At 34.7% G+C, this 26,795-nt stretch overlaps 2 protein-coding genes across 2 annotated transcripts; both read left to right on the forward strand.

The window, feature by feature from the left end:
• Positions 1-7,233: 7,233 nt before the first annotated feature.
• LOC107826052 (putative hydrolase C777.06c) lies at positions 7,234-17,456 on the forward strand. The gene is made up of 10 exons (XM_016652991.2): positions 7,234-7,543; positions 8,591-8,726; positions 9,696-9,823; positions 10,585-10,732; positions 10,823-10,928; positions 12,386-12,444; positions 16,095-16,130; positions 16,214-16,323; positions 16,409-16,470; positions 17,219-17,456. Exons 1-9 carry the CDS (start codon positions 7,371-7,373, stop codon positions 16,464-16,466), a joined length of 954 nt encoding a protein of 317 aa, XP_016508477.1. The 5' UTR covers positions 7,234-7,370; the 3' UTR covers positions 16,467-16,470; positions 17,219-17,456.
• A 3,595-nt stretch (positions 17,457-21,051) lies between these two features.
• Positions 21,052-23,523, forward strand: LOC107826054 (uncharacterized). Its single transcript, XM_016652993.2, has 3 exons — positions 21,052-21,521; positions 22,308-22,373; positions 22,842-23,523. Exons 1-3 carry the CDS (start codon positions 21,348-21,350, stop codon positions 23,358-23,360), a joined length of 759 nt encoding a protein of 252 aa, XP_016508479.1. The 5' UTR covers positions 21,052-21,347; the 3' UTR covers positions 23,361-23,523.
• Positions 23,524-26,795: the final 3,272 nt, after the last annotated feature.

Raw genomic sequence — 26,795 nt, forward strand, 5'->3', positions numbered from 1 at the left:
GATGGGATTATAGCACCACCAGGACCACCACCACCATGGATTAACGATGGGGTTCCTATCCACCGGAAAACCTTGAGCTTTGAGGCAAAGGAGTGGCAGACATTGTGTGCAGCATACTAGACCCGAGACAAAATAAGACTCACATTCCGATCCCTAGGGCAGTTCTAGTGGCTTCTATTAATGCCGGGTACCCAATCAATATGGAAGTCGTGATGTCGGCCAACATCTCAGTGATCGCTCGACAAGATGACTCGTCCTACCCGTATCCCAATACTATTACAAAATATCTCACCAATGCAAAGGTAGAGCCAAGGGATTATGACACAAAGGTGAAGCTAAAGAAGCCTTTTACTTGGTACTAACTGATGGATATGAGCAACCCGAAGAAGAAAGTTCAACCTCCTACCACCACAGGACAGTCTGATGAGCCAGCAGTGGTAGCTCCTGAGACAGTTGATGTTCCATCCACTTCGGTTGAGCCTTCCTCCAGTGCCAAAGCTATGCCTCCACCATCATCCACAACCCCTACTACAGTTCCTACCACAGCTCCCACCTCAACTTTGAATCCAGTGTCCATGTCTACTCACCCACTTTCTGCACTGCGAGTCTCCCAGACATTGGCAAGTCTCAACAACTGGATGTAGATAGCCACTATAAAGTTGTCTGACTTGTCCAGTACTGTTGCAGTGCAGTCCACCTCACAGGCATCACGGGTTCCTTCTGACATTGAGGAGACATTGAAGAAAATTCTGGAGAATCAGAAGACTATCATGGACACCTTGGTACAATATGGTTGGTGATTGAAGAGCTGAGAAAAGAAGTAAAGAAGATAAGGAAGTCCTAGGCCAACAAGAAGTCAGTGGACAAGCTCCGGGGAGTGGTGACCAGGATTGCTACAGTCGGAGATCTAGCCTTTGATATGTTGCTTAACCTACACCATTCCGCCCTAGATCCTTCATCACCATCTGCACTGGTGGCACCAACTGGCCAGTCTGAAGAGCCATGCCTTACTGCCGACACTGCTGAGGCAGTGCGTCAGATGTTCGCCAACCCAACCACACCTAGAGTTGAGGATGATGAGAATCAGTTGGTTGATCCTGAGGGCGATGACATTGCTGGGGACACAGAGATGTCCAAGGAGCCTTAGGGAGTTTTCTTCACTCTTCCCTCTTTTACTCTTATTTTTCTAAGCATTGGTACTTTTATTTAGGGGGTAGAGTTTATTTGACACATTTGGTACTTTGACACATTTGGCCTGTAATAATTTGATGATATTCTCTCTTTTCTTATTTGTATGTATATATCTTCTCTCTCTCTCTCTCTCTCTCTCTCTCTCTCTCTCTCTCTCTCTCTCCCTCTCTCTCTCTCTCTCTTATGTATATGCATTCAATCTTTAGTAGTTTTGCTCATTAGATTCTTTATCTTTATTTTTACTTATTAGCTTCTTTTTATGTTTTAGTAGCGTATTAACTCTTGTTTTGTTTAGTAGCTTCTTTTTATGTTTTAGTAGATAATAAACCTTTGATTTTCTTAATGCCATGATTCTTTCCAAAGGTAATTGTTGTGTGAACCGAGTGACTCGTCCCAGCGATGGATGGCCTGATAACCTTTTTAAGGGAATGAGTCTATTTTTGTGTTTAGGTAATAATAATAGTAGTAATAAATAAAAAGACCTAATTAAGTCATGCTCGAAGAGTCAATCATGTTTCAATTGGAACCAACCTACTTAACTACGTGTTTATGGTTAGACACAAGGTTTTTGAAAGAAATAACTCTAGTAGTGACTTTGTGACTCTTGTGTTGACTTTGGCAATCATCGAGTGATTTAGCTGGACCATAGTGATCTTTAAACTTGAATGGGATCGTTGTGGGCCCTCGACTCTGTCCTCTTTTACAATCTGGTTGCATGAGGGGTGAGATGAATTGTTGCTAGTCCAAGTATCCGTGCAAAGGGTCTAGAACTTGCCCCGAATGTATTTCAAGGTGAAATCCTAAGTTTTTCTTGGTTTGATAAGTGATTATAGGCTCTCTTTGGACCGTTTACGTTTTCTATTGCCAACCAATATCATTATCCCTAGTCAACCCCTTTGAGCCTCTAGCCTTTCTTATTTGATAACCATATTACAAGCCTTTACTCGTTTTGTCGTGACCCTCTCTTGGCACCCGAGCTTTGCTCAACACTCTTGTGAAACAAATGGCTTAAAACGAAAGTTTGGGGGAGAGATGAGGAACTTGAAAAAGGTATCAAGGCACAAAAGGAGAAAAAAATTATCTCTATGAGAAGAGAAGGCAAGAAAAGAAAATAACAAAAAGAAAAATGCAAAAAGTGAATAAGTGGAATAGTTGAATGGATTCAAAAAGAGGTAATGATCCCAAACATGGAGAAATCAAAGAGGGAGAAAAAAAAATGATCAAGAAATAGTGATGCTAAGTCTCTCTAGTCCCCAATGAAAAGAAAGTGCCTCTAAGAATTGTCAAGGTGTGAGCCGAAAAAATGAAAGATGGAGTATTTAAGGAAAGGTGTAACCACTTACCCATATGATATCCTACCCTAACCCAAAAGCCTTAATTACATTCCAAAAGAAGTCCTATTTGATTTCAAACTGAGTGAGCTTACATTAGTGACGATCTACATAAGGGGCAAGCCCATGGTACTTGAAGTCGTACTTGTGACAATCTCTTGAGAAAGATGAGTGAACCTTTCATAAATCTTTGGATTTAGTGCTAAATTACTTAAGTGAGTTTGGAAAATGGAAAGTAGAGGAGGAAGAGTTTGTAGTCCACCATGGCCTACATGATAGAGCAAGAGTCCTTGATGAGTAAAGTCAATTCTTAAAGCTCAAATGTCACAGTAGAACTATATGTGCATGAATGCTTAACTTGTCGCCTTGTTGATAATGCATGAGTAGTATGGGTAATTGTTGGTCCCAACTGATGTGTGAATGACTCACCTTTAACTAGCTGAAATGACCCTTAACTTTTAGATGTAGGAACTAATTTATTTGCTTGAGGACAAGCAAAGACTTAAGTTTTGGGGAATTGATAAGTGGGGATTTTGACTGCTTATTAGCACCTTTTACCTTTTGTTTTAGTCTAAAAGTATTGAATTGTGTTCTCGAAACTAATAAAATTGTGCAAATTGCAGGAATGCTGGAAGTTTGGTCTCCCATGATGAAATTCGACTTAAAAAGGAGTGTTCCGAAGCACAAGGCAATAAAGGGCGCAAAATCAAAGATGTGCGGTATGCAGAAGGAATTTTACGGCCGCAGAAAAAATTACGGAATGTAGAATTCCATTTGCGGCCGCAAACCAAGCAGCAGAACCCAACATGATTTTCAGCAATGTTCGGACCGCACATGAATTGTGTGGCCATAAAACTGGGCTTTCACTGACAAAGATTCAAAGTTCAGAGAATATGCAAAAAAAAGACCAAGTTTTGATGCCTTTGTGAAGTGCGAACCGCACAAGAATTGTGCGGCCGCAGAAGTTGCTTCGCAGCCGCAATCCAAAAATGTGCGGCTGCAGAACTCACCTTCCTGCTAGCTGAAGAAATATGCGGACCGCACATGGAATTGTGCGGCCGCAGAACCTCCCGAGGGGCATTTTTGTCCGTGATTTTGGGCCCATCATAAATAGACGAGTTTCATAAATTTAGGTCAAGTTTGAACATTAAAAGTTGTTGTAGCCATTTATTTTTACTACTTTAGGAAGTTTGACATTATTTTAGTGTTTAAACATTAGATTTTATCATTTTAATCTTTAATTATGAGTTTAATTAGCTTTTCTTCTTTATTTTCTTCAATTTCATTATGAGTAGCAAGATTTTTACTAGAATTATGACCCAACCCTAGTGTGTAAACCTTATGGGTATTTAATTTAATACTTGTTTATGATTGGATGTTGATTATTTAGCTTAGTTCATGCTTTAATTTTAGAATTAATGGTTACAAATATTGATTCATGCTTATTTGACTTAGTCTCTACTTGAGAAAGAGGGACCTAGTCTAGGATAACTTGGCTAAAAGGAATTGGGTTAATTGAGAGATTGATTAGCATAATTAAAGGGTTCAAACTAGAGATAGTAAGAACCTGACTTGAGCTCATATCAACTATTTTGCTTGATGCCCATTTGGACTTGAGAAAGCCAGATTGGGCAAAATCACTCTTTGACCGAGAGGTATTGAGTGGGTAACGTAGAGTTGAGAGCTATAATACACCCCAATCAGCAAAACAAGTGTTAACGTCTTTATTCCATTAGGCAAACACCTAGGTTATGGTCACATCCCTAGGCCTTTAAACTATTTGGTAAAACATCAAAAATATTCATCTCTAGTCTATTTACCTTAGCTTGTAATCATTAGAGTAATAGTAGAAGTAGAAATCAAAACTCTGTTGTGGAAGTGCAATTTTAGGTAGTCCATTCGCTTGCTTCAAATATATACTCGTGACACCCCTTATAACTCCCAGTGGATTCGACCCCGACTTATAGTTGGGTAATTATTATTGCATACGACCGTATCATATCTCCTATTGAAGTGTGTTGTGGACGTCACCTGGGATGGTAACAGAGCCCTGCGGAAGACCTGAATTCAACAGGAAAGAAAAGTTAACCAGTTTTCCTATACGTAAGGTAAAAACAAGATAAGTTCAACCTACCAGGATTTTTGGTCTTCTACCCATATTTAAGGGCAAGTTATTTCAACTGTCGAGTCTCAGGCGTAGTGACGTCCAAAATCTTCTGAACCCACTGGTCCAAGCCTTCAACCCTTGGTGGTGTCCACCGAGTTGCTGAAATAATGAAAGGAGAAGGACCAGTAATAACAAGGGATAATCTTTAACTAGAAGAAAAGACAGACGTTGAACTTACGAGTATGATTCCATGATTCATCAATCGAACTAGGGATAGCTCTTCCCCGTCTCCCTGCATAAATGCCGAAGATAAGCGACCGTCCGCCACAAAGAAGGGCTCACCTGTTCCAAGCAGACTTGGTAACGGAAGGAAAACTCCAAGATAACATAATCAAGCCCCCCGCTCAATGAGAACGGGCTCAACGTGAAGGGGTACATGTAAACGTACGTGAAACCCTTCTTGGAGAAGGTTACCTGCTCCGCTAAGTCGGAGCGATGATGTTAAAATCTTAACAACCACAGTCTTTCTTCACAGTAGGGATGCTAGAAGGATGGATGGAAGAAGGATACACACCAATAGCCCATGTGCGGGGATTAGCAGAAGGGTACTTCTCTTCGAAGTCCTTAGTTGTAGTAAGCCTTCTGGGGATAATGGTGCTTACCGTAGGAGGAGCAGCATCGCTAGTGTTTTCTTTGTTTTTTGAAGAACTGGAATTTTTGGAAGAGAAGGCCATAGTTATCAGAAAGAAGTAAGGGTTTTTCTCTGAAGAAAAAGATTAAAGAAAGTTGAAAAACAAGTGTGAGTTGAGTAAATAGAGTTTGAAAGAGTTTAGAAAATTATGAAGTATAAAAGAAGAAGGTTGAAGCGTATAAGTAAAGGAATAGGCGGCTAAACTCGTGATCATGATTACCTCGAGAACCGACAAAAGTGTTGCTGAATCGTAGGATGCTGCGTGTTCGGGGCATTAAATACGGAGAGACGTGCGTCTAATCAAGCGTAAAAAACTTTTCAGAGGGGGTCAAAGAATTTTTTGTCAAGAAAGGTATTGGTATCTTTGCCAACTTCCCGGTGACACAAGGACGTGCCACCGGAAAGAAGGGGGATTATCTTTATAGAATAAAATATGTTCATATTAAATGCTCGCATAATAAAGCGATACGTAGAGCCGGAGGCAGATGGAAAGTGAGACAAATGGAAATCAAGTCCGAGGGCAGTAATCTCGTTTGTCCCCGAAGGGAATATTGCTCATAAAGACAAAATAAATGTCTGCCATCCGGTAATATTTAATGGGGAATATTCTATAGCCTTAAGTACGTAGCCCCTTACAGAGAATATGGCATTCATAGTCTGCCGTTACACATTCTTCAATGGCTCCCTTAATTGTCATTTAAGAGGGGCTTGATCCTAGGACCTTGTTCCCTAAGAGCAACTATAAATAGTGAGTTCAACAACCATTGTAATAGACACAAATTTTCTAACAAGCTTATGTTATATACTGTTCAAAGCTTAATAATATTTTATCTTCTTGCTTATTAATATCGTTACTACTACCTCTGGTAGCTCTACTCCCGAAACCATGATTTCTGCTATCTTATCTCGATTTCAACGCTAAGTCTTACATTCTCGTTTAATTTATTTACCATTTTGTGATCAAATCAATTCACTTGTCTATAAACCACGTATAAATTTAACCATACGATTTTACGGGTAAACAACGACGTGAGTGTAATCTGTTGTGTCGGGTTGTATATCTATACAAATTTGCCAATCATTTTACAATTTCTTTCTAAAAGCTATACTCACTCTTCTGCTTTAACATACTATTTGGATAGTCAAAAAGGTTCATCTTTCACTACACCTTTAATGTTTTTTAAACCTTTTGAGTAGTTTTTAAATATGCGAATTTGTTTTTCAAAATAAAATAAAATATATATGTCCAAATTCATATAGATATTAGGTATTTTAACCCTCATTCAAACCATGCGAAATAAAATGGAACATGGAGAGTATATATGTTTTAAGTATAACTAGCTCTACAAAACCTATTAACAATATAAAGTTTATTTTCGGGGAGCGAATAATTCAAGTCTAATCAAGGGTCTTCCCTTCTTTCTTCTTTTCATATTTTTTGCTTCACTCCTATAAATCTTGAAACATACATTTAGTGCATTTTATGTGACATTGTTTCTCATTTCGTATTCTATTATCAATTGATTATTCTTCCCCGTTCTGATGCTCTTGAATCTATTTCACTTAAGAGCATAAATAAGAAGTAAGAGGAGTAGGAGACTATTAGCATTCAGTTTATGTGAGATTCAAAGAAAGAGAATACCCAACTAAAATGGAGGATAATCAATTATTGACTTAATTTTTTGTTGAAAGAATGATAATATTTTTATATTTCATGCAATTTAATTTAAAACTTCTTATTTTTTCTTAATAATATGCTTTTATAACCAGCAAAATCTCACATAACTTTTTATACCATACATTTATAAAGTCTTCCTTTTTTTTTTTTAACCTCAGTTAATTAATGGAGTAAACTCACCAACTTTGAACCGTCCATGACTAAAAGAAAAAAATAAAGAAAAAGGAAACAGTAGACCAACCGACGAAACTCCTACATTTCATTCCCTCGGTCCCCCATGTCTCCATTTCGAATGGAATAAGTAGTGGCACATTCCTCTCGTTCGAATTGCGCGAACTCATATCTCCTCCCCAATCTCTCCGTCGATCGAAAATGACCGCCGTCGAGAACGGCAGTGCGGAGCCGCAATCAGCGTTGATCTTCCTCGGCACCGGTTGTTCCAGCGCCGTTCCCAATGCACTCTGCCTGATCCGGCCCTCCGATCCTCCTTGTTCCGTGTGTTCCCAGTCTCTTACCGTACCGCCTGAACAAAACCCTAATTACAGGTCAATTTTCTACATTATTGCTTTGCATTTTCACTGCATTGTGAGTAATTTTTTTTTTTTTGAATAATTGCGAACTTTAATTTGTTTTTCAGGCAGTGATCTGTGTATATCTTTTGGATGTTCTGTTTTAGGTACAGTTTAGAGGAATTCAGCAGCCTGGTTAGCAATGTGTTTGAAAATTGTTACATTTTCAGCATTACTTATCGAGTTATATGGAATAGTGACTTCTGATAAAACAATGTGAATTGAACTTATCAGAATATAAAAATAAAACAAGGTGAATTGATTATTGTAAGAATAGTGGTGAGAGCTACCCAAGGATGTGCCTAGTGGCCAATGAAGTGTGAGGAGAACCATGAGGGCTCAAGTTCAAATCCCTAGCGGTGGCAAAAAAATACTAGGTGATTTCGTTCCATCTGCCTGAGCCTTAGTGAGCAGAGTTACCCGATACTTGTGCTAGTGAGGGATATCAGATATCAGGTGAATCGTCGAGGTGCACGTAAGTTGATCGGGACACTACTGTCATTAAAAAAATAGTGACTAGAGCAAGTACATATTGATTGATGTTGGGAACTGAGAAGATGTTCAGGAAACAAGTACATATCCATGCTTTCATTGTAGTGTGTTTAATTATTAAACAAATGTATGTTGTTGTTGGTCTTTCAAGGATTGTTTATGTTGGATTCTATGAGACCTTATCAAAAAGTTTAAGCTGTTAGAGAGATGCATTTCTTTACTTATATTAGGTCAGCAACATGGCCTCCTTTTACTGGACCAAGTACATTGAGATATTATAGTTGATGGCTGAGGGTGAGAGTCAAATCCTAAACATCATGTTAAATTATGCAACCTTCTCATCTAAAAGATTTATCTGTTAGAGAGATGAAGCATTTAATTACTTATACTAGGTCTACAAAAATTTAGACAAGTATATAGCAAATTCTTAAGCAATATGCTAGATGATGACTACATTTTTGCACTCTGAGAATGATTTAATTGAGCTTAGAGTTATGTGGTAGTGGTTAACAGTTGCGTAATTGTCTGCAGGTGTAATACATCTCTTCTCATTGATTATTTTAAGGACAATGGTGAGCACAAGTACATATTAATTGATGTCGGGAAGACGTTTAGGGAGCAAGTTCTTCGGTGGTTCACCCGTTATAAAATTCCTCAAGTTGATTCTGTGAGTTCTTTATAAGTTCTTCACTACTAACTAAATTTTTCCCCGTTGTTTAGCAGATGTGTTACACAGTTAATGAGAAAAGAACTATGTTACATCCAAAGCTACTTCTGAAAACCTAAATCACCAAACTATATGTCAATATATAAAATTAGTCTTTTTCCAGAATTTTCGACCAAATCAAGAGTTCCAAAGATGAGAAGTTTAATTTACTCTTATTGCCGAAAATTTTGGGAAAGGAATAAATATTGGATACTGCAGTTTAAATCATAAAGGCTGGTAGGACGTTCATTAGTTCAATATCCTTCCTTCTGCTTATTTTTAGAATAAAATTAATTAAGAGGCTGCATATGAAAGTCATCTTGAATTTGCTTTTCACAAAGTCTTTCATGGTCTACCCAGCTTGACTCAACTTATTGCCAAAAACTAAAACCTCAATAAGAAAGACCCAATGTTTTTGAACTACACGAATCTAGCTGTAGAAAAAAAAAGAATGCACAAAATTTCCGAGTCTCAGAGAACACAAGATTTTCCCAGTTTTCATTCACAAAAACAAATCTGACATCAAATGGCCTTAGTTTGCCTCTCTATTCAAAGACAAATATTGATTTCAACAAAAGTTATAAATATATACAAAATGAAAGATTTTTATTTTACCTTTGGGCAACGGGCTACACAACAGATTGACCTGAGTTATTATTGATCAGAAAATGCTTCAAATATTAGTCATTACCATATTTCTCTTATTGTTTAGACATAATTTAACTGTATGATGGTGGTCTCCAATAAAAATATAGAAACCTCTAGTTGAACTGTGATAAGAGACAGGTTATATGATTGAAGCAGCTTACTGATTTTATTAATGTTATCACTTTGTGAGATAAACGGTCTTTGGATTTTTTTTCTATTCTATGTAAAGCTGTTCTATTTGGAAACACAATTATACTTAGCTGATGTCTATGCTATTATCAGATTATTTTGACTCATGAGCATGCTGATGCAACTCTCGGTCTGGATGATATCCGGGCAGTGCAACCATTTAGCCCGACAAATGACATTAATCCTACACCAGTATATCTCACTCAATATTCAATGGATAGGTAAAATGATGAAATTTGTGCTGCCTCGTGTATTGAGAGCCATAGTCTTATCTAATTCATCATTAGTATTGCACTTCAACAAAGTGGCCACAGTCACAGTGGACTTGAAGTTAATCCCTTCGAACCAGGACCATCTTCTCCATGACAACCAAAAATAAAATGGGAAAAAATAGAAAGACGATGAAAGAGAAGATGGCTTGAAAGTCTGTGTGTCAATTCCTCCACATCACTTGGATGATGCACTTAACATTTAGCTCAACATCCAGTCATGTTAAAAAAATTGTGCTTTTAGTATTATTCCATGGATGCACGCTGTTCTCATTAATTTTGTGGTTTTACTGTTGAAGCCTGTGACATGAGTTTTTCTTTGTACTGAAATGAAGTTTTTGTTTTTATCAAAGCTACGACAACAACGCCGTAGTCCCAAACTCTTTGTCAAAGCTACAAATAAAAAATTTCATTTGAATTAAAGCATTGTAAAATTTTAATTTGTTGGGTTCTCGCTATTCCTTTATGTTGTTACTTCTGCCGTAACAGTTTCCCTCTGTCCTTAATTTATTGCGGAAGTACCTAGTTATTGGCTGTTCACTAACAATCAGTTATTGCATGGATAGCTAAGTATGGCACTGAGAATATGCGCATGTATTACTAAACATGATATGTTCTTCTGTGTCTTTCTAGAGTTTTTATATACTCATTTATGCACTATTTAGTTGTTATGCAAGTTGCTTGATTCTCCTTCGGTTCTTTTTCTGGAACAGCATTGATCAGAAATTCCCTTACTTAGTCCAGAAGAAACTTAAGGAAGGCCAAGAAATTAGACGTGTAGCACAACTTGATTGGCAGATTATTGAAAATGATTGTGAAAAGCCATTTGTTGCATCAGGGCTAGAATTTGTTCCCTTGCCAGTGAGTTTCACTAGTATCTCCTTTCATTTTAAAGCACTCTCTATTTCCTTGTAAGTTGTCTTGTTTTTTAACTTGTAGAGGTGGATGTAGGTAATGCATGGCGAAGATTATGTGTGCTTGGGGTTTCTTTTTGGTAGAAACTTCAGAGCTGCATATATATCTGATGTTTCACGCTTTCTTCCAACTACAGTGTCCTGTGAGTATTATCTTTATCCCTCTGTATATGTGGAGTTTGATCTTGATCATTGTGGATCTTCCCCTTTCACACAATGCCCTGATTATTTCAACCAGTCATTGCAATGGATTAGCATGGAGTGGCAATACCTAACCCTGTCCCTCAACCTAGTCCCTGTTGGATACCCATTTTCACCTGTCTCAGGTTTAGGTTTTTAAACTTTTAGTTGTCTTACCCACCAGAGATAATGCAGACACAGTAAAATTTTATATCAAGTGGAAATGGCATTGTACATGTCTTTATTGGAAATGAAGGTTGCAGCACAAACCAGTTATTTGTCACTCATAATTTCTTGGTCTGAGCAAACATCATATCTTATTGGGAAGAAGTTCTAATTTGATGAATGGATTGGATGGAGAGTTTAAACTCCTTCTATGCAACGTACTGATACATATCCTTCCCTTCTTTCTCAATGGCCCCACCAGTATGTGCAAAGGTTGATTGAGCTGTCTGAAACCTTTAGGGACTTGAGGAAGGGTAAAGGTGACAAAATCTAGTTTTCTCCTTGAAGGAAATGAGAAAAGGAAAAGAGAAGTGGATTGGTTTCACTTTGCTTTTTGTCCATTTGTTACCAAATGCAAAGCAATTTTCAAGCACCAATAAGCTGATTCAAGCTTTCCAACTGACAACCTGTTGTTTTGATCATATTGCTAAGTCTAAAGCATTCGGGCTATTTTGGACATAGATAAGGATTGTTGAAAAAAGTCAAGAAACTTATGAAATTTATTAGAGTGACTATTTAGTCAATGGATTTGTTCAGAATTCATTGATGTGTAAACTGATCCTTTTTTGTGTTTAAATGGAGATCTGGTGTGCAGTCCGATATGGTTACCAAAGCCTGCATTTCTGTTACTTTTTTTTTTCTTGTTTGGGGATAAGACTGTTACACAAACAAGTACAGATCTGAAAAAACAGAAACCTTTGAACAATTACAAACCAATAGCATACAATCAAGTTTACCTACACATGGCGAATTATGCAAACAAGTTAACCCTTTCGCGGATAGTTGAAGCCACCTGGTCTAGGTCTCATTGTCCGGAAATGTGTATACAACAACAACAACCCAGTATAATCCCACAAGTGGGGTCTGGGGAGGGTAGGATGTACGCAGCCTTACCCCTACCCTGGCAGGGCAGAGAGACTGTTTCCGATAGACCCCCGGCTAAAGAAGGTGAAAGGCCCTGATAGCAAGTAATAGCAAGACAAATAATTAGAAAACTAAATCGAAGATAGCAACAGAGAATATGAAAGAGGTACCGATAACAAGACAATATATTTAGAAAACTAAATCCAAGGCAGCAAACGAGAATATGAACGAAGTACTGCCAGCAAACTATGGAATTACTGATGTCTGGAAATGTGTATATTTCTGATAAATGAAGGTTGAGTTTCTTGCTAAGGAAGATTTACTTTTGCAGACATTTCAAAAGATAGTGGTCAACAATTAGATCTGCTTATTTTGGACACGCTATATAAGGTCAGTATGGGCAATGTAAAATTTCAATAATTTAATATAATCTTGCTGAAGCCCATGGCTAGCCTGTGGTGTTACATTTAAAAGTGATAGTGTACTCACTAGCATATCTAAGTGGTATATCTATCTTGCCTATTGGCTATGGCCACATGAACATGCTTTGGTTGTAAATCAGGAACTGATGTCTACGGATTTTTCTGTTTCTTGATTATGCATTACAGAACTGGAAATACGGGAGCTCATATTACGTCTACATATTCTCATTGTTGGTTATTCGTCCAGATTTCTCTTTGATAGAATAGTTATTGAATGCCCTCTTTATAGCAACTCAATGATTGTCACTACGGGTGGAGCCACCATCTAACCCCCCCCCCCCCTTCCTTTCCCCTTCCCAACCAAAACAATATTACAAGGAATGCATTCCATTTGCATGAGTATGTTGTACTATAGATTTGTTTTTGGATAACTGCAGTTTCCAAGTTAGTTATATATCGGCTAATGGCATCTGCCAGCTCCATAGTAGCACAGGTACCGAGTAACTTGATAAGATTTAACCGAAAGGGCCTAGTAAGTCTAAAGTTAGAGGAAGTGACCTTCATTTTCTTTTTCCTTTACTTTCTTCTTGTGAGTTAGAAATTAAGAACACGACCTCCATCGACCAGGAGGCTGATTAGCGACCATGGGTTGATAAACGACCAAGAAGGAGGTTGATTATCGAATATAGGGTGATAATCGACCAAGATGTAAATGATAATTGACCTAGAAGGAAGTTGATTTAAACCACTACTTGTTGATTATGGACAATAGGGTGCTAATCGACCAAGAAGTAATTGGTAATTGACCGAGTTCCAGTTGATTCAATCGAAACCAATCGAAACACGTATAGAAAAAGAACAAAAAGATTCGACATTTTTTTTATAAATATTCTTTAATCTAATTAAAGGGTCATCCACCCATTAAAAAATAATTTGAGGTCATTTACCTAATTGAAGACTTAGATCGGTCTTTTAATTAAAGAACCCTTTGTCTTTCAAGGCTTAAAGAGATGGGAAGAAATCATAGAGGCGCAAAATTGCGTTCGTTGGGATTTGAACCTTGGTCTACCATGGTCCCTTCTAGCTTTATTGAATGCTGGGCAGTTACTTGGGTGCTAGATATATTTCAATTTCTCTAAAATGGTCCTAAAAACATGAATGATCAGCCTAGAGATCGAAGCCAAAAAGTTAATTTCGATTTAGAAAAATGAAATGTAGTCCGAAGTTGATGCTTTGAGTGGTTGAGGTATAGGGAGTAATAACCTAGAGATCCCAGTCTCGATTCCTTGCTACAACTTTCGGTGTGAGCCCATTTCTCATTCTTCAGTGAGAAGGTTTACCATATTCAAACCTGAGCCATGGTTCAGGTTCTCTTATTTTATAATTTGGTGACTTTTCAAGTGTGGATATATTTCTTTGTTTTTTTCTCTTTTAAAATTTGTATTACTCGTATGATTGTGTTTTGGCTTTTAAGTTTAAAAGGTCAAAGGTCTAAACTGATTACCTGTTTGCTGTTCTTGTTTTGGTTTTTTGGTTTTCTTTTTGGTGTTGTTATTTATGTCGAAAACACGAATATTGTCATATGATAGTATACTGCTGTTAATATTTCAACTTTTTTTTCATAATAACAAGAATTATTTATTTGTGGTATGCATATATGAGCTAGGCCCCTATTTAAAGTGTTTGGCTGTTCCCATGCACTATCATACTCCACGTACCATCTCTCAGAATGTTCGCAAGAGCTCAAATTATTGGGTCGATTGATCTGTTTCTTAAAAGGAGTTGAAAGGGTAACATTTTGTTGCGCTTGGGGAGATAATGTGAAGAAAATCTTAATCTTAAGATTGTTATGCTTCCTATTTCCTCCTTTTCTTTCCTTTTTTTGTTTAAACATTTCCTTCTAATCCCGTTTTCTCTACTCCTATCCCTTTCCATTCAACTCCCATCCAAGCAAAACCCTTGTGGAAATGCTCCTCTCAACTCTTCCTACAAAAGAAGGGAAGTTCTGCTCTTGTCAATTCTTACAGCTTGAATCCTCTGTGTTGCTGCAGTCATTAAACTGTAACACTATTACACTGCTGATTAGTGTTTTAAGATAATAGTACCATTTTGCATACAATAATCTAATATCATTAAGTTCACAAGCTTGGACTATACCATCATCCATTATCCATTAAACAGATGTCTGGACTCTTGTGATGGAAAAATGGGTAAAATGGATTACCCATTTGGTCTACCCTTAACACTGTCTATTGAGAATATAACTGGAACTCCTACTAGCTATTTGTGACTTTACCAGCCAAACTATACTTTACATGCTATGAGTAAATGTTATATTTCCAGCAAGAAATATATCGAAGAGTTAGTGTTGGGCTTGCAGAAAAATCAAAGTTTATCAGAAGCCTGCTGAAAAATTAGCCTTTTATGATTACATCGGCAATAATCCAGCAAAAGAAGGATTATTCAGAGCGGGCTCAATGGATAACGGGGATGGAATAGCGGTTGAATGGTTAATTGAAGCCGCAGCCCTATCCATTTATTCATTCGACCCAACTTTATTTTGTTGCGGTCCAAGAATTCTAACACGGTTTTTTATTACATGTAAATGATATGTGGAACCATAAATCCAAATCGAGTATTTTTTGGATTATTTTATTTTTGATTTTTGTTAAGTTCAACTAATTTCATTTCTACAGAACAGCCGATTAGCAAATTCTATAGGTATAGATTTTAGGAATCAAAAAGAATGTAAAAGAAAAAGGTTCAATTTCTAATCAAAATATGGATGAGGGAAATTAGAATTTACAAATTAGGGAGGAAACGAACTTTAGGCTGCATTTGGAGGATGCACTACATAACTGAAGATTTAGAAACCCATATGAGGTGCTTATTCATGGTTAGAACAGAAAAAGGGGAAAGTTGAAGGTGCTGCATGCGGTGGAATTTTCTTAAACAGTGGTAGAAAAGGAATGTTCATCCAATTTAAGAAAAGCGCCATGCTTGTCTGATGCACCCGACTATATTTGCTCTCTAGGTCTATACCATGTGATGCAGCACTTATCCCCCCCCCCCCCCCCCAACACACACACAAAAAAAACAAGGAAAAAAAAACTGTTGTCTTAGACACACAAGTATCATTGTTTTTGTGTGTTATCTTCCTCTGTTTAGCCGTTTCCAATTTTATTGAATTTCCCATAACGTGGTGGATCTTATTATATACATGTAGAGTGCTTTCTTATTATAATGTTGGAGATTTGGACCCACAAAAAGTTTGTGTGTTAGCTCCCGCTGCTTAGCTGTTTCCAAATTTGTTGAATTTCCCTCTTGGTGTGCATTTTATTATGTACATGTATGAGGGCTTTGCTTAACTGTAATATTTGCATTAAAAAGAAGGTTAAAAAAAGATGTTTTTCTTGTACAAATGCTGGCATTTAATGATAAATGGTAGTGAGCTGTCTTTTTCATGAGTTGTTTTCTGTATATTTTCACATCTAGGATTTACGTATAAAACATATGCCACTGGCAAGAGAGAATTTCTTTTCATTTGGGCTAGTTAGGCGTTATCTTCCTTCTACTTAATTTATATTCTAATATAGTATGCTGTTTCAATATGTGCAGAAGGGTTCCCACAATGTTCACCTTTGCCTTACTCAGGTGTGCTTACTTTATAGGAATCTCCGTTCGACCTTTGTGTTGTTTATGCCTATTTTCAGATTTGAAAATATTTAATCTTCCAGACTCTTGAGGCATTAAAGATGCTATGCCCAAAGAGAGCTCTACTAATTGGAATGACACATGAATTTGACCACCACAAAGACAATGAGTTCCTAGTGGAATGGTCTAGAAGGTATGTCGTCTAATATGATTCTCTAAAAGGGCGTAATTTAATGATTAGCAGTTTGTCTGGAACTTACACGATTATTTGCTTGCAGAGAAGGTATAGAAGTTCAACTTGCGCATGATGGATTGAGGGTCCCTGTTGACCTATAAATAGGTAATGGTAATATCTCAGACACACGTTTTAACATGAAAGAACTTCCTTAAATTATCTATTTCCGTTTGTTTTCTCACTTTCATGGTATTGACAAGCTTAATTGAAAAGCCAGACCTTAGAGAATATTAGGACTCATAATAGACAATCCCAAACCAAGAAGCATGGAACTTCTCAATGAATATGATACACAAATTCACTCTCCAATGGTTATACTGAACTTAGTGATCATCTAAGATACTGCATCATTCTCATCGATGGTACTTCTGTAAGCATGACCAAAAAATTCAACCATGCTCTTGACTTTTATAATGTTAGTGACACTGATTTAAACAGCTAGTCACATAATTGAAAAGAACAAGCACAATATTGGTAGTGTCTTTCCTGGAATGATAAAGACAAATTACAAGCCCTTGAGACGGAAGCTTCTTTCGTCGTCGTTTGAGTATGAACATTAATTTTCTCTACTCCTAGACCATTCAACTTCCTACCTTTTGTATCAGTTTTCGCTACTCACAACTGTTATCATGTGTTATTCACCTGCACTTTCACAACTTCCATAGTTTCTAGCTTTTATGTCCGAATTTATTGACGAGATAGTTTCTTTTGTAAATTATTTACATACAGAGTGTTTCATACTAGACCGACTAAGTCATAATCTCATTCAGATGATACTGCTCTTTATGGACAAAAGAGAATGCCCAAAGACTGAGAAAGGCTCTGATAGCATTCTTTTGATCTGCTATTGCAGGTAGACTATATAAAACCATTGGAATACTGATGGATCACACCTGAGATTTTTTACCCTGTAACAATAATTGAAGGGGAGGATAGTTATATCACTTGTCTGTATTAATTCAGATGCAATTAGCTGGCACACTGATATCGATATTCACCATATATTACTTGTGTATGTTCTTGTATTGTTATTTTCTTGATTACAACGTGTGTCACGTCGAATGCTAGTCATTTTTTAAGCTGTCAGAAAATGAAGAGTTTACTTTGAGACGAGTAATTGCTTAGCTAAGCTTAATGAAATAATCAATCAACAAAGAGCTTATTAATTGATCTTGGATGTATAAAGCTTGTTTTAAAATGGAAGACAAAGAGGATATGGAAATTTTCTAATGGAACTTCTTTTCCTATAGGACCATTTTGAGGTAAAAAAGACTTAGCAAATACGTACATGTTTAAAAAATATATGCAACTTCAATTACTAAATATCATGTTGGAAAAAAAGTAATGTCCTGAATTTAAAAAATCCATCTCGATCAAAATAATGTGTATTATAAAACGTGATTTGGTTTATCAAACAAGTTTCAAACTTGGAGCATTGCAGCACTACTAAGTTCAACGGTGCCATTGATCTAGCTGATTAATCTTGTACAGACGTGCCGAATTACTTATATATATAAAATTATCTATACTCATGAGTGAGGTGAGGCAAGACATGGTGCGACTTCAGATCTTCGAGGACATGGCTCTAGATAGGAAGGGGTGGAGGTCGAAAATTAGGGTTGTAGGTTAGGGTTGTTCCGGGGGCGGGGCTGGCCTGTTGTTGTTTCGTTGTGGGTTGTTAGTGATTTATGTAGTTTCCTCACTATTTTCTATGGTAGTATTGTTGTTTATAGTTATTGCTTTTATATCTATTTTTCTATTTCTTACGATGCTGTTAATATTTTTATCTTCTATTGCTGTCACTGATCTATTGTCTATTGTTTATTTTTTTCTTCTTCTCGAGCCGAGGTCTTTCGAAAATAGCCTCTCTGCCCCTCTGGGGTAAGGGTAAGGTCTGCGTATATTCTACCCTCTCCAGACCCCACTTGTGAGATTATACTGGGTTGTTGTTGTTGTTATTGTTTGAGTGCTTTATTCAAATTGAAAGACTAGTCAAGAAGTTCAATGAACCGAGTGAGACTCTTTCATAAATGGTGAACTTATTGAGAGTAGCTTCGAGAAAATCTGCCCTATTTGACAAACATGTTGCCTTTAATGTTCTTCATCGGACGTGATCGATTGAGATATATACAAAGCATACACCCCCAATTCCATTTTATGTAACACTTACTATTTCAAAATCTGGAAAAAAAATTAAACTTTCTATTTTTTTTTTAATATGATTTATAATTATACAAATACCTACTATAATTTATTTTTGATGACATACTTAAAAACAATTCTTTTCTTTAAAATTTGATGTCCAGTCAAATATTGTCACATGCTTATAAGCTGTCAAGATACTTATTTGGGTCATATATGATAGTCTTTCAAGGTAGGCAGCGTAGGTTACAATTTCCATGGCTGATTGATTACCAGACACTGTTTCTAGTTGTTTGTGGTGAACTGATATTGATAAGACTTGTCGTGTTGACAGAGAAATATGGCAACACATGTTTGTATAACATGCTCAATCTAGACTTTCTTGACAAGGCAAGAGTTGGTTGCTCTGGGTAAACACATTTCACTTCGACCAAGAGTTTGTAAGTTCGAGTCACCCCAAGAGCAAGATCAGGAATTCTTGGAGTGAGGAAATCGATTTCTATCAGAAACAGCTTCTCTACCCCGGGTAGGGGTAAGGTCTGCGGTAAAATAGATGATAAAAAATTTAACAATCTCATTTTTATTACTTTTTAAAAATCAAAAGATAGTTTTATTCAAAACTTTAATTGTGAGTTTGTGACATTCCTTTTCTTTCATTTCCCCACACCTCGAAACTCACCCTTCTTATAGGCTAAATGAGAAATGAAATCGTTAGAGAATTAAAGAGGGAGATAAGGAGATATATTATTTCATCTTCAGTGTTATGAGCAATACGAGAATTTCCCACTAATCTTTCCCCAATCAATTACTAATATGCGCTCCTAATCTACATGTAATGACAAGTCTACTCTTCCCTTATTAATTTGGCATATAACAGTTTGTCAAATGATAATAATGTAAGAGTTCTCTTAAGCGGCGGCCTGTATTTAATTGTTTAATTTGCTTGAGTTCCTCGAATACAAAATCTTAGTGGTGAAATGTATTGAATTGTTTATTTGCTTGAGTTCCTCGACTGATAAAGTTTTAGTGGTGAATTGCATTGATATTTTTATTATTATTTATAAATGCGCGTCCATTGTCTCATAAATTATTATCTATTTTTCGTTTCTCACATTGATTGATATTCACTTTGGAGTCATTAATTCGAATTTAGGTTGCGTAAGGTCATTTAAAGGAGGGAAGATATTTTTCATTATTATGATTCAATTTCGAGATTATTGATTAAGAGTGGATAAATTCTACCCATCTCATTACAATATTTGATGGTAAAAAATTATAATTATTATTCAGTATAACAATAATTGAAATTGAAAAGCATATGATGTTATCTTAGGGTTACTCTTTTTCCACCTCAACTTTAGCAGGGACTTTCTAAATATGCTATGTCAAAATTTCAAACTTCAAGCCTTACTGGATAAACATTTCCTACCTGCCTACCGTTTTACTAGTTCTTGGAGGCTTAATAAATTTTTGACCACACAAATAGAAGAAAAGAGTATAATATTATAGAATAGATAAATAGATAATAGTAGTAAAAAAAGTTTTGACAATTTTTTTATTTCCTCACTGGGATGTCTCGTGTCGGTACTCGCGGATTCAGTATTTAAATTCTATTGATTCAATTTTAAAATTTTTAATATTAAACTCATAATATTTTTAAAGTTATGAATTCACGTAATAGGGCTCGCAACAAAATGACTACGCCATGTTGGTCTAGTTTTGAGTTTGGTTTCTGACACGTCAACTTTCTAGTGAGACTTACCCAAGTATTGCAAGGTTGGATGCAAAAAATAATTATTTTTTTTCAAGTGTTTGTTTGATATTTTTAAATTCATATCAGCGTACCTCGTACCCAATAAATTGAACAAAAATAATAAAAACTGTATTTCTTGAATGAATAATTAATTAATAACCAAAGTTTATAACTGTAGAATAACATGAGGGGCACAGGAGAGCTCATGGCTAGTCCAAGTTGGGCTGCGGGAATATTCCAACAAAAGTTGCTAGCAATTTTAACTATTATTTTTATTCGTTGAACTCGAGCACTGTTAAATAAATAATTTGGAGTTGGGTACTAATGATATTAATATATAACTTAACTTCTTATTTCATAATATACTATTACATACGTATTGCAATTTTGTTTACACTAGAAGTGTATGTTAACATGTTGTAACAAGGTATTTATTTTCGATATTTATTTGTAATTATTTTTTAAGCAATCTGACAGTCTAAATATTTATATACACTGTCAATCTATTTAAGTTAAACTCAGTAGTATATGAGTTTAAGATATATACATTGACATTGAATTATTTTTACATCAATTATCAAATATAATTTAATTGATTATAGCATATTATTACTCTATTTTTCAAGTTACCCTATCATATGTGCATAATTTATTGTTTGGTAATGTAAATATTTTTACATTGTTAGCATACTAAAAACATAAACTCAATATTGAATTGTTAAAAGCATGAAAAGTCAAATTGAGAACAAATTATTCAAATTAGTCACTTTGATGATCCCAGTCAAAGTGCAAGACCAAATGGGATTATTCCAAATCTTTGGCAGTACTAAATTCTTCAAAAAACTACACATTGGCCAACCAAAGTAGGACCAAAGAAAAAATTCCTATATGACTGATTGCATACCTTAGTTGAAAGTTGAAACTCAAACTAATCAATCAGTCCAACAAAATCCAAATCCCAAATACCCTTTTCTTCCTTTTTTTTTTCTTCTTGTAGAAATGCATTTGAATTGATTAGAAGAGGAAGATCAACGAAAGGGAAATTGAAGGAAAGTTAATCAAGAACAAGAAGAAGAAATTGAATATTATGGCTTGCTTTTTTCCATTTAATAGCAGAAATTTGGATGCAAGTTTTTTCATATTCAGGCCAACAATAGTGATTGTAGATGATCTTGTGGAAGCTCTCAAGAATTTCTCTTTTTGTACAGAAAGTCTTGGCTGTGTTCATAGTGCCATTTTTAGAAGTATTCATGGCAATATGGTATGTGTTCTATTCTTAAGTCTCTTCCATTTAATTCTCTTACTTTGTGGGCTTTAGGTCATTTGTGATTGGGATCTTTATACACAAATAGCCGGTCATATTCATTGTTTCCTTTTTTTTTAGCTATATACATAGATTATACATTAATTATACATAATTATATACATATAATATATAAATTATATATATTATATATCTTCACCGGCTATTTTTAGTTTAAATGGTTAGATTAACGGCTATTTGGATTAATTGTTCTTTGTGATTTTAGTAGAGAAACACCACGATTGTGTTTGTTAAATAGTTTTTACTCAAAATTTTGATTCTTTTTGAAGTTTTTAGAATACTTGAAAAATAGCTTGGAGTTTCGGCGTTTTTTCGAAATTTTGAAAAAAAAAAATGGTTTGAGATGAATCAGGTGTTTTATATCGTTTTATTCAAGACGTTTTTCAAAAGAAACAGGAGAGCAGTTCGGACTCAGAAATTTAAATAAGGTGATTGCAGAAAATGCAAGAATGTTATGCCTAAAATTCAAGCCTATAAGCAATTTCTGAGTCACCTTTCCTACATTAAGCTTTCCTTATATCAACGAGATTTAACAGTGTGTATATGTGCAAAAAAGAAATTTGTTATCCTTTAAATTATAAAAAAAAATGACGAATATAATTATGTAGGAATGTCTCTATAACAGCATCCCTATATAACAGAGAAATAAACATTTATGTAATCTTCTTTTCTAGCTTATATGAATTTGATTGTTAATTTATATTATCTTTCTTTGGAGAGCAGATGATATGGTATGGAGCATGGATAAAGAGATCTGGTGAAAATAAGGACTTACTTGATGCAGCTCTTGTAAGTTAGATAATATAATGATGCTTCTACTTCTTTACTATAGGTTATCATATCAGGCTTGATATAAAAAGTTACTTGTTATTATAGGTATATTTAGCTTAATGATGTACTATAAGTTATGTACTGTCAATTCACAAAACTTAAACTCCAATTCAAAAACTTTTCCATTCAAATCTGAAGTACTTTCCCTCTTGCCATTTTCTCATCTTTAATTTATGCCAATCAAACAAGAGAGGAAAATGAAAGGGAATCTTGGCGTAATTGATAAAGTTGCTGTCATGTAACCTCCGATTTGAGCTGTGAAAACAGCCTCTTGCAAAAATGTAGAGTAAGCCTGCATGCAATGCACTGGACGACCCTTTTAAACAAGAGAGGAAAATATAGAAGTTTTAATCTTTGTGTATTACTTAAAGGTTCTATTCTTGTTACATAATTGCTAATGTTCCTCCATTTTCCTTTCATGATCAGCTCTCAATGCTAACAAATGTATCAAGCATGGCAATCCTAATGGAACATGGCTTCTATGATGCATATGCTGGAGAAACAAAGGATCATTCCCCCGCCGCGAAGTTCTACACTGGGGATATAGTTTCCATGAACTCCGCGGCCTCTTGTTCACATCAACATGACATGCCAATCGAACATTTTTCCTACGCGTGCTTAGCCATATTCAAGGACCGGTTCAACAAGATGGATGGCGCGGTTGCTGGAGTTTGTTTAAAATGTCAAACCATACCCAAAGTTGCTGCCATTTTTGTGTGGAAATCGTTGCAATGCTGCTATAACTACATCCTGAATCAAGATTCTAGGAGTGTTCTTCCTTATTTTGATGGATTTTCACTTGATTTGAAGTATGATGTGTTTAGGGTTGTTTATGTAAGTGGAGATGGTGCCTTAAACTTTCACTTTTACCCTCCACATAAGATGTTGGAGGGTAAAGAAGGGCTGTATAATGTTACTCAAGACCTGAATAGAGTTGCTGAATAGAAACTTAAACTAAGGGTTGTGTTATAAGTACTACTATGTGTGCTATTTAGTTTAGTTTTGGACATATACAGACATGTGGATATGCCTTCAATTTTGGTATGTAATCGATTGAGTATATTATGAAATGATTCATGCAGTGAGAAAAATGTTATTTTGCTTCTCATTAGAGGAAATTATTCATTAATTGCTATTTTTTCTTTAAGATTTTCATTTACTTATAAGGCACTTATGCCACTAGTTTAGTTAAATAAACTGCTAATAGCTTATGCCTTTTATCTTGTTTGGTCAAAAAATTTGGGAAATTAATAGTGCTAATGTTTCAACAATTAAGAAGACTTATTTTGATTAGTTAGGGTGCTTGGCTTAGTTTCTCAAAAGAAAATGCACTTTTTTTTTTTTTTGGGCGATAAGAAAGAAGCTAAAAGAAGTAGCTGTCTATTTTTAAAAATAAAATCAAAAGTAGAACTTTCTTAAAATGTTAGTTTAAGTTCTCTTAACTTGACTCTCTATAAGTAAAAAGTGACAAATATTTTATTGTAGAAGGAGTACTAAAATTGTTTTCTCACCTATAATTTTCACTGAAAGTTGATATGAATTTTCTTAGTGCAAGAAAATAATTCTCTAAAATAGGAGTAAAAGGAAAAAAGAATCCTTCGGTTAGTGACAATAGGACATTAATATAATAATATCTTAGAGGAATTGTCATTTCATTTACCAATTTCTCAATAAAAATAGTTAGCCAGTTTTTGCATTGATAATTAAAGAATAGCCAGCGTTTGCAAAGTTATAAAAAATAGTCATTGTTTTGCTGAAATACGAGCATATTACGTTGGAACTCCGGCATATGGAAAGTTCCAGTATAATATGCAGGATTATGAAACTCCTGCAAATAAACTTCTAGCATATTATGATGGAACTTCAGCACATTATAAAATTCCAGCATATTATGTTTGAAGCTCATATGTAATAAATTCGAACTCCAGCATGTTGCGCTAGAATATTTTTGAATTTTTAAGAGTGTTTTTGTTCAAATTTTATCTTTACATGAAAAGTGACTATATTTTGATTACTTTTGAAATTGTGACTATTTTTCAATTATCGTAAATGTCTATTTCCGATTTCTTTCCCAATTTCTCAAAGCCTTTGGGCCGTTTCTACACTTGGCCCAAGAAAATCGATTAACGAGTTTCTTGGAATAATGAAGGGCAAGTTATATATTTGAGTAAGCTAAAAGTAAATATTTTCGTTAGCTAATATATAAAAGATATATATTGATTATGTATAAAAAATATATATATTTTTGTATATTATATATTAATATATAAAAATTACTTCCTAATAATGAATGAACCATAAAGCCCACGAATCATGTGGGACTTCCTTTTTTTTTCGTTCTTAATTTGTTTGTGAGGAAAACATTGAAAAGAAGAAATAATTTTAGGACTATTTTTGTTTTTGTCAAATTGAAGTGAGAATATGTATAGATATACTTTGCTTGAATGTACAAGTTATGTAAGTTAGAGAGAAAAAAGTATATGAATGACTGATGTTGTCGGAAGGGGAAAATGGGAGAAAGATTTGGGTAAAAGATTAATTAGGGATGGAGGTGGAGAAATGGCTGGGTTAAAATTTGACACGTGTCATTCTCCTAGTCTAATCAGGTGAATTAATTTTCAATGGACAGTCGTTAGTAAATAAGGGCAAATACCCATTTTGCTAACGTCATTAATAAAGAGCAAATATATTCCATTTCACATAGTTTAAGGGTATTTTGGCCTTTTTCCTATGAAATAGTGGTTAAATATTAATTAGTGGTCCATATGGCTATTTCTCATTTCTTTGAACAATTTTATAATATTGTGGTTGAATCTCACCACCAAAGGTTCTAATGGGGTGACTAATATCCCTCCATCTAAGCCAGAAATCATGAATTCGAGCCATAAGAATGAACTCGCCCAAATAGCATTGAACTTCCTCAAAATCTGTGGAAGTCCAACAACAAATCAAATGTCGAATATATAAATAATAATAATAATAATAATAATAATAATAATATCGAACCACGCTGACGTAAATACTAATCATGTGGAAAAAAATGAAAAAACCATTAACAGCATTTCATTCGTTTTTACACGCCAAAGGAACAAATGTACAACAGTACAAGTGCATCACTCAAATTGTAAATTTTCCCACTACCATTTTAGAAATTCTCCTTCTTTTTTTTTTTCTGCTTCTGAAGCTATATGTCTTTACTATCCACAATTTATGGGCCCGTTTAAAATAATTTCTTTCATTTCTAACTCCCAAACAATTTGATTATGGATCATACACTAAGATTTAAGGTCATTTCTTCAAATTGCTCTCCATTTTTAAGTTTGATACATGTCGAGTACGTAGATCCATTAAAAGAAAGTAAAGCGATTCATGCAGAAAGTTCTCTATTCATAATATTCAAATCTAAAACCTCTTACTAAGGGTAACGGAATAGAGTTTTTTACACACTTGATCATTTTTTAATTATTATTTAAAAAATAGCATCATTTATTGTTTATTTCATTAAGAGCATTTTTTTTTTATTATTAGCATATTATAAAAATTAAGCCCAACATTCATCTTCTTCACTCTATTTTTTAAAATCTGATGCATATGTGAATGCCACCTAAATTCAAGATGTATTGATTTATACGTCTTTTATACTTTGTATATCAAGTATCACTTTAATTCAAAATGTATTTTTAGGTATATAATTTTTGTATATTTATTTGTGAAGTGCCATCTTATTTTAACATGTATTTTTAATGTATATTTCAAATATATTTTATATGCCAAGTGCCATTTTAATTCAGGATGTATGATATATATATATATATATATATATATATATATATATATATATATATATATATATATATATATATATATTAAATTTAAGATATATTTTTTATGTATATTTCACATGTCTAAGTGTCATCTTAATTGAAAATATATTTTTTATGTATATTTTTTGTATATTTTATGTGGTAATTCAATATATATATTTTTTTATAAACGTTTTGTATATATTAGCGTATATTATTATCGAAGTAAGATCTTTATGTTAAGAAAAGAAGAAAGAAGGAAGAGAAAAACTTAAGAAAGATAATTAAAAAGAAAACGAATGAAACAAATTTAGAAAATATATTGGATTCGGCAGAAAATAAAATTAAGAAGATGAAGAAAAAGATGGAAAGCTAATAGATAAAGAGAAAAAAAATCATGATTTTTGTACAAAGAATTATTGACTTTCCATTCAAATTGCTTATATTTAGAGATTAATAATTAATATTCCTATTTTAATGGAACTGTGTGCTACAAATATAAATATTTTTCTGCTACAACTATAATATTGGGTTTCATGCTAAGAGTTTATTATATTTTTTTTAAAATTGTTTCCAA

The sequence above is a fragment of the Nicotiana tabacum genome, chromosome 15 (genome assembly GCF_000715075.1).
Source record: "Nicotiana tabacum cultivar K326 chromosome 15, ASM71507v2, whole genome shotgun sequence".
In the NCBI taxonomy this organism is placed as follows: Eukaryota; Viridiplantae; Streptophyta; class Magnoliopsida; order Solanales; family Solanaceae; genus Nicotiana; species Nicotiana tabacum.

Coding starts and splice junctions, on each gene's coding strand:
- LOC107826052 (XM_016652991.2), top strand. CDS start 7,371: ATGACCGCCGTCGAGAACGGCAGTGCGGAGCCGCAATCAGCGTTGATC. Junction 8,727..9,695: donor AAATTCCTCAAGTTGATTCT/GTGAGTTCTTTA, acceptor TGCTATTATCAG/ATTATTTTGACTCATGAGCA. Junction 10,733..10,822: donor TAGAATTTGTTCCCTTGCCA/GTGAGTTTCACT, acceptor AGGTGGATGTAG/GTAATGCATGGCGAAGATTA.
- LOC107826054 (XM_016652993.2), top strand. CDS start 21,348: ATGGCTTGCTTTTTTCCATTTAATAGCAGAAATTTGGATGCAAGTTTT. Junction 21,522..22,307: donor GAAGTATTCATGGCAATATG/GTATGTGTTCTA, acceptor TTTGGAGAGCAG/ATGATATGGTATGGAGCATG. Junction 22,374..22,841: donor ACTTACTTGATGCAGCTCTT/GTAAGTTAGATA, acceptor TTTCATGATCAG/CTCTCAATGCTAACAAATGT.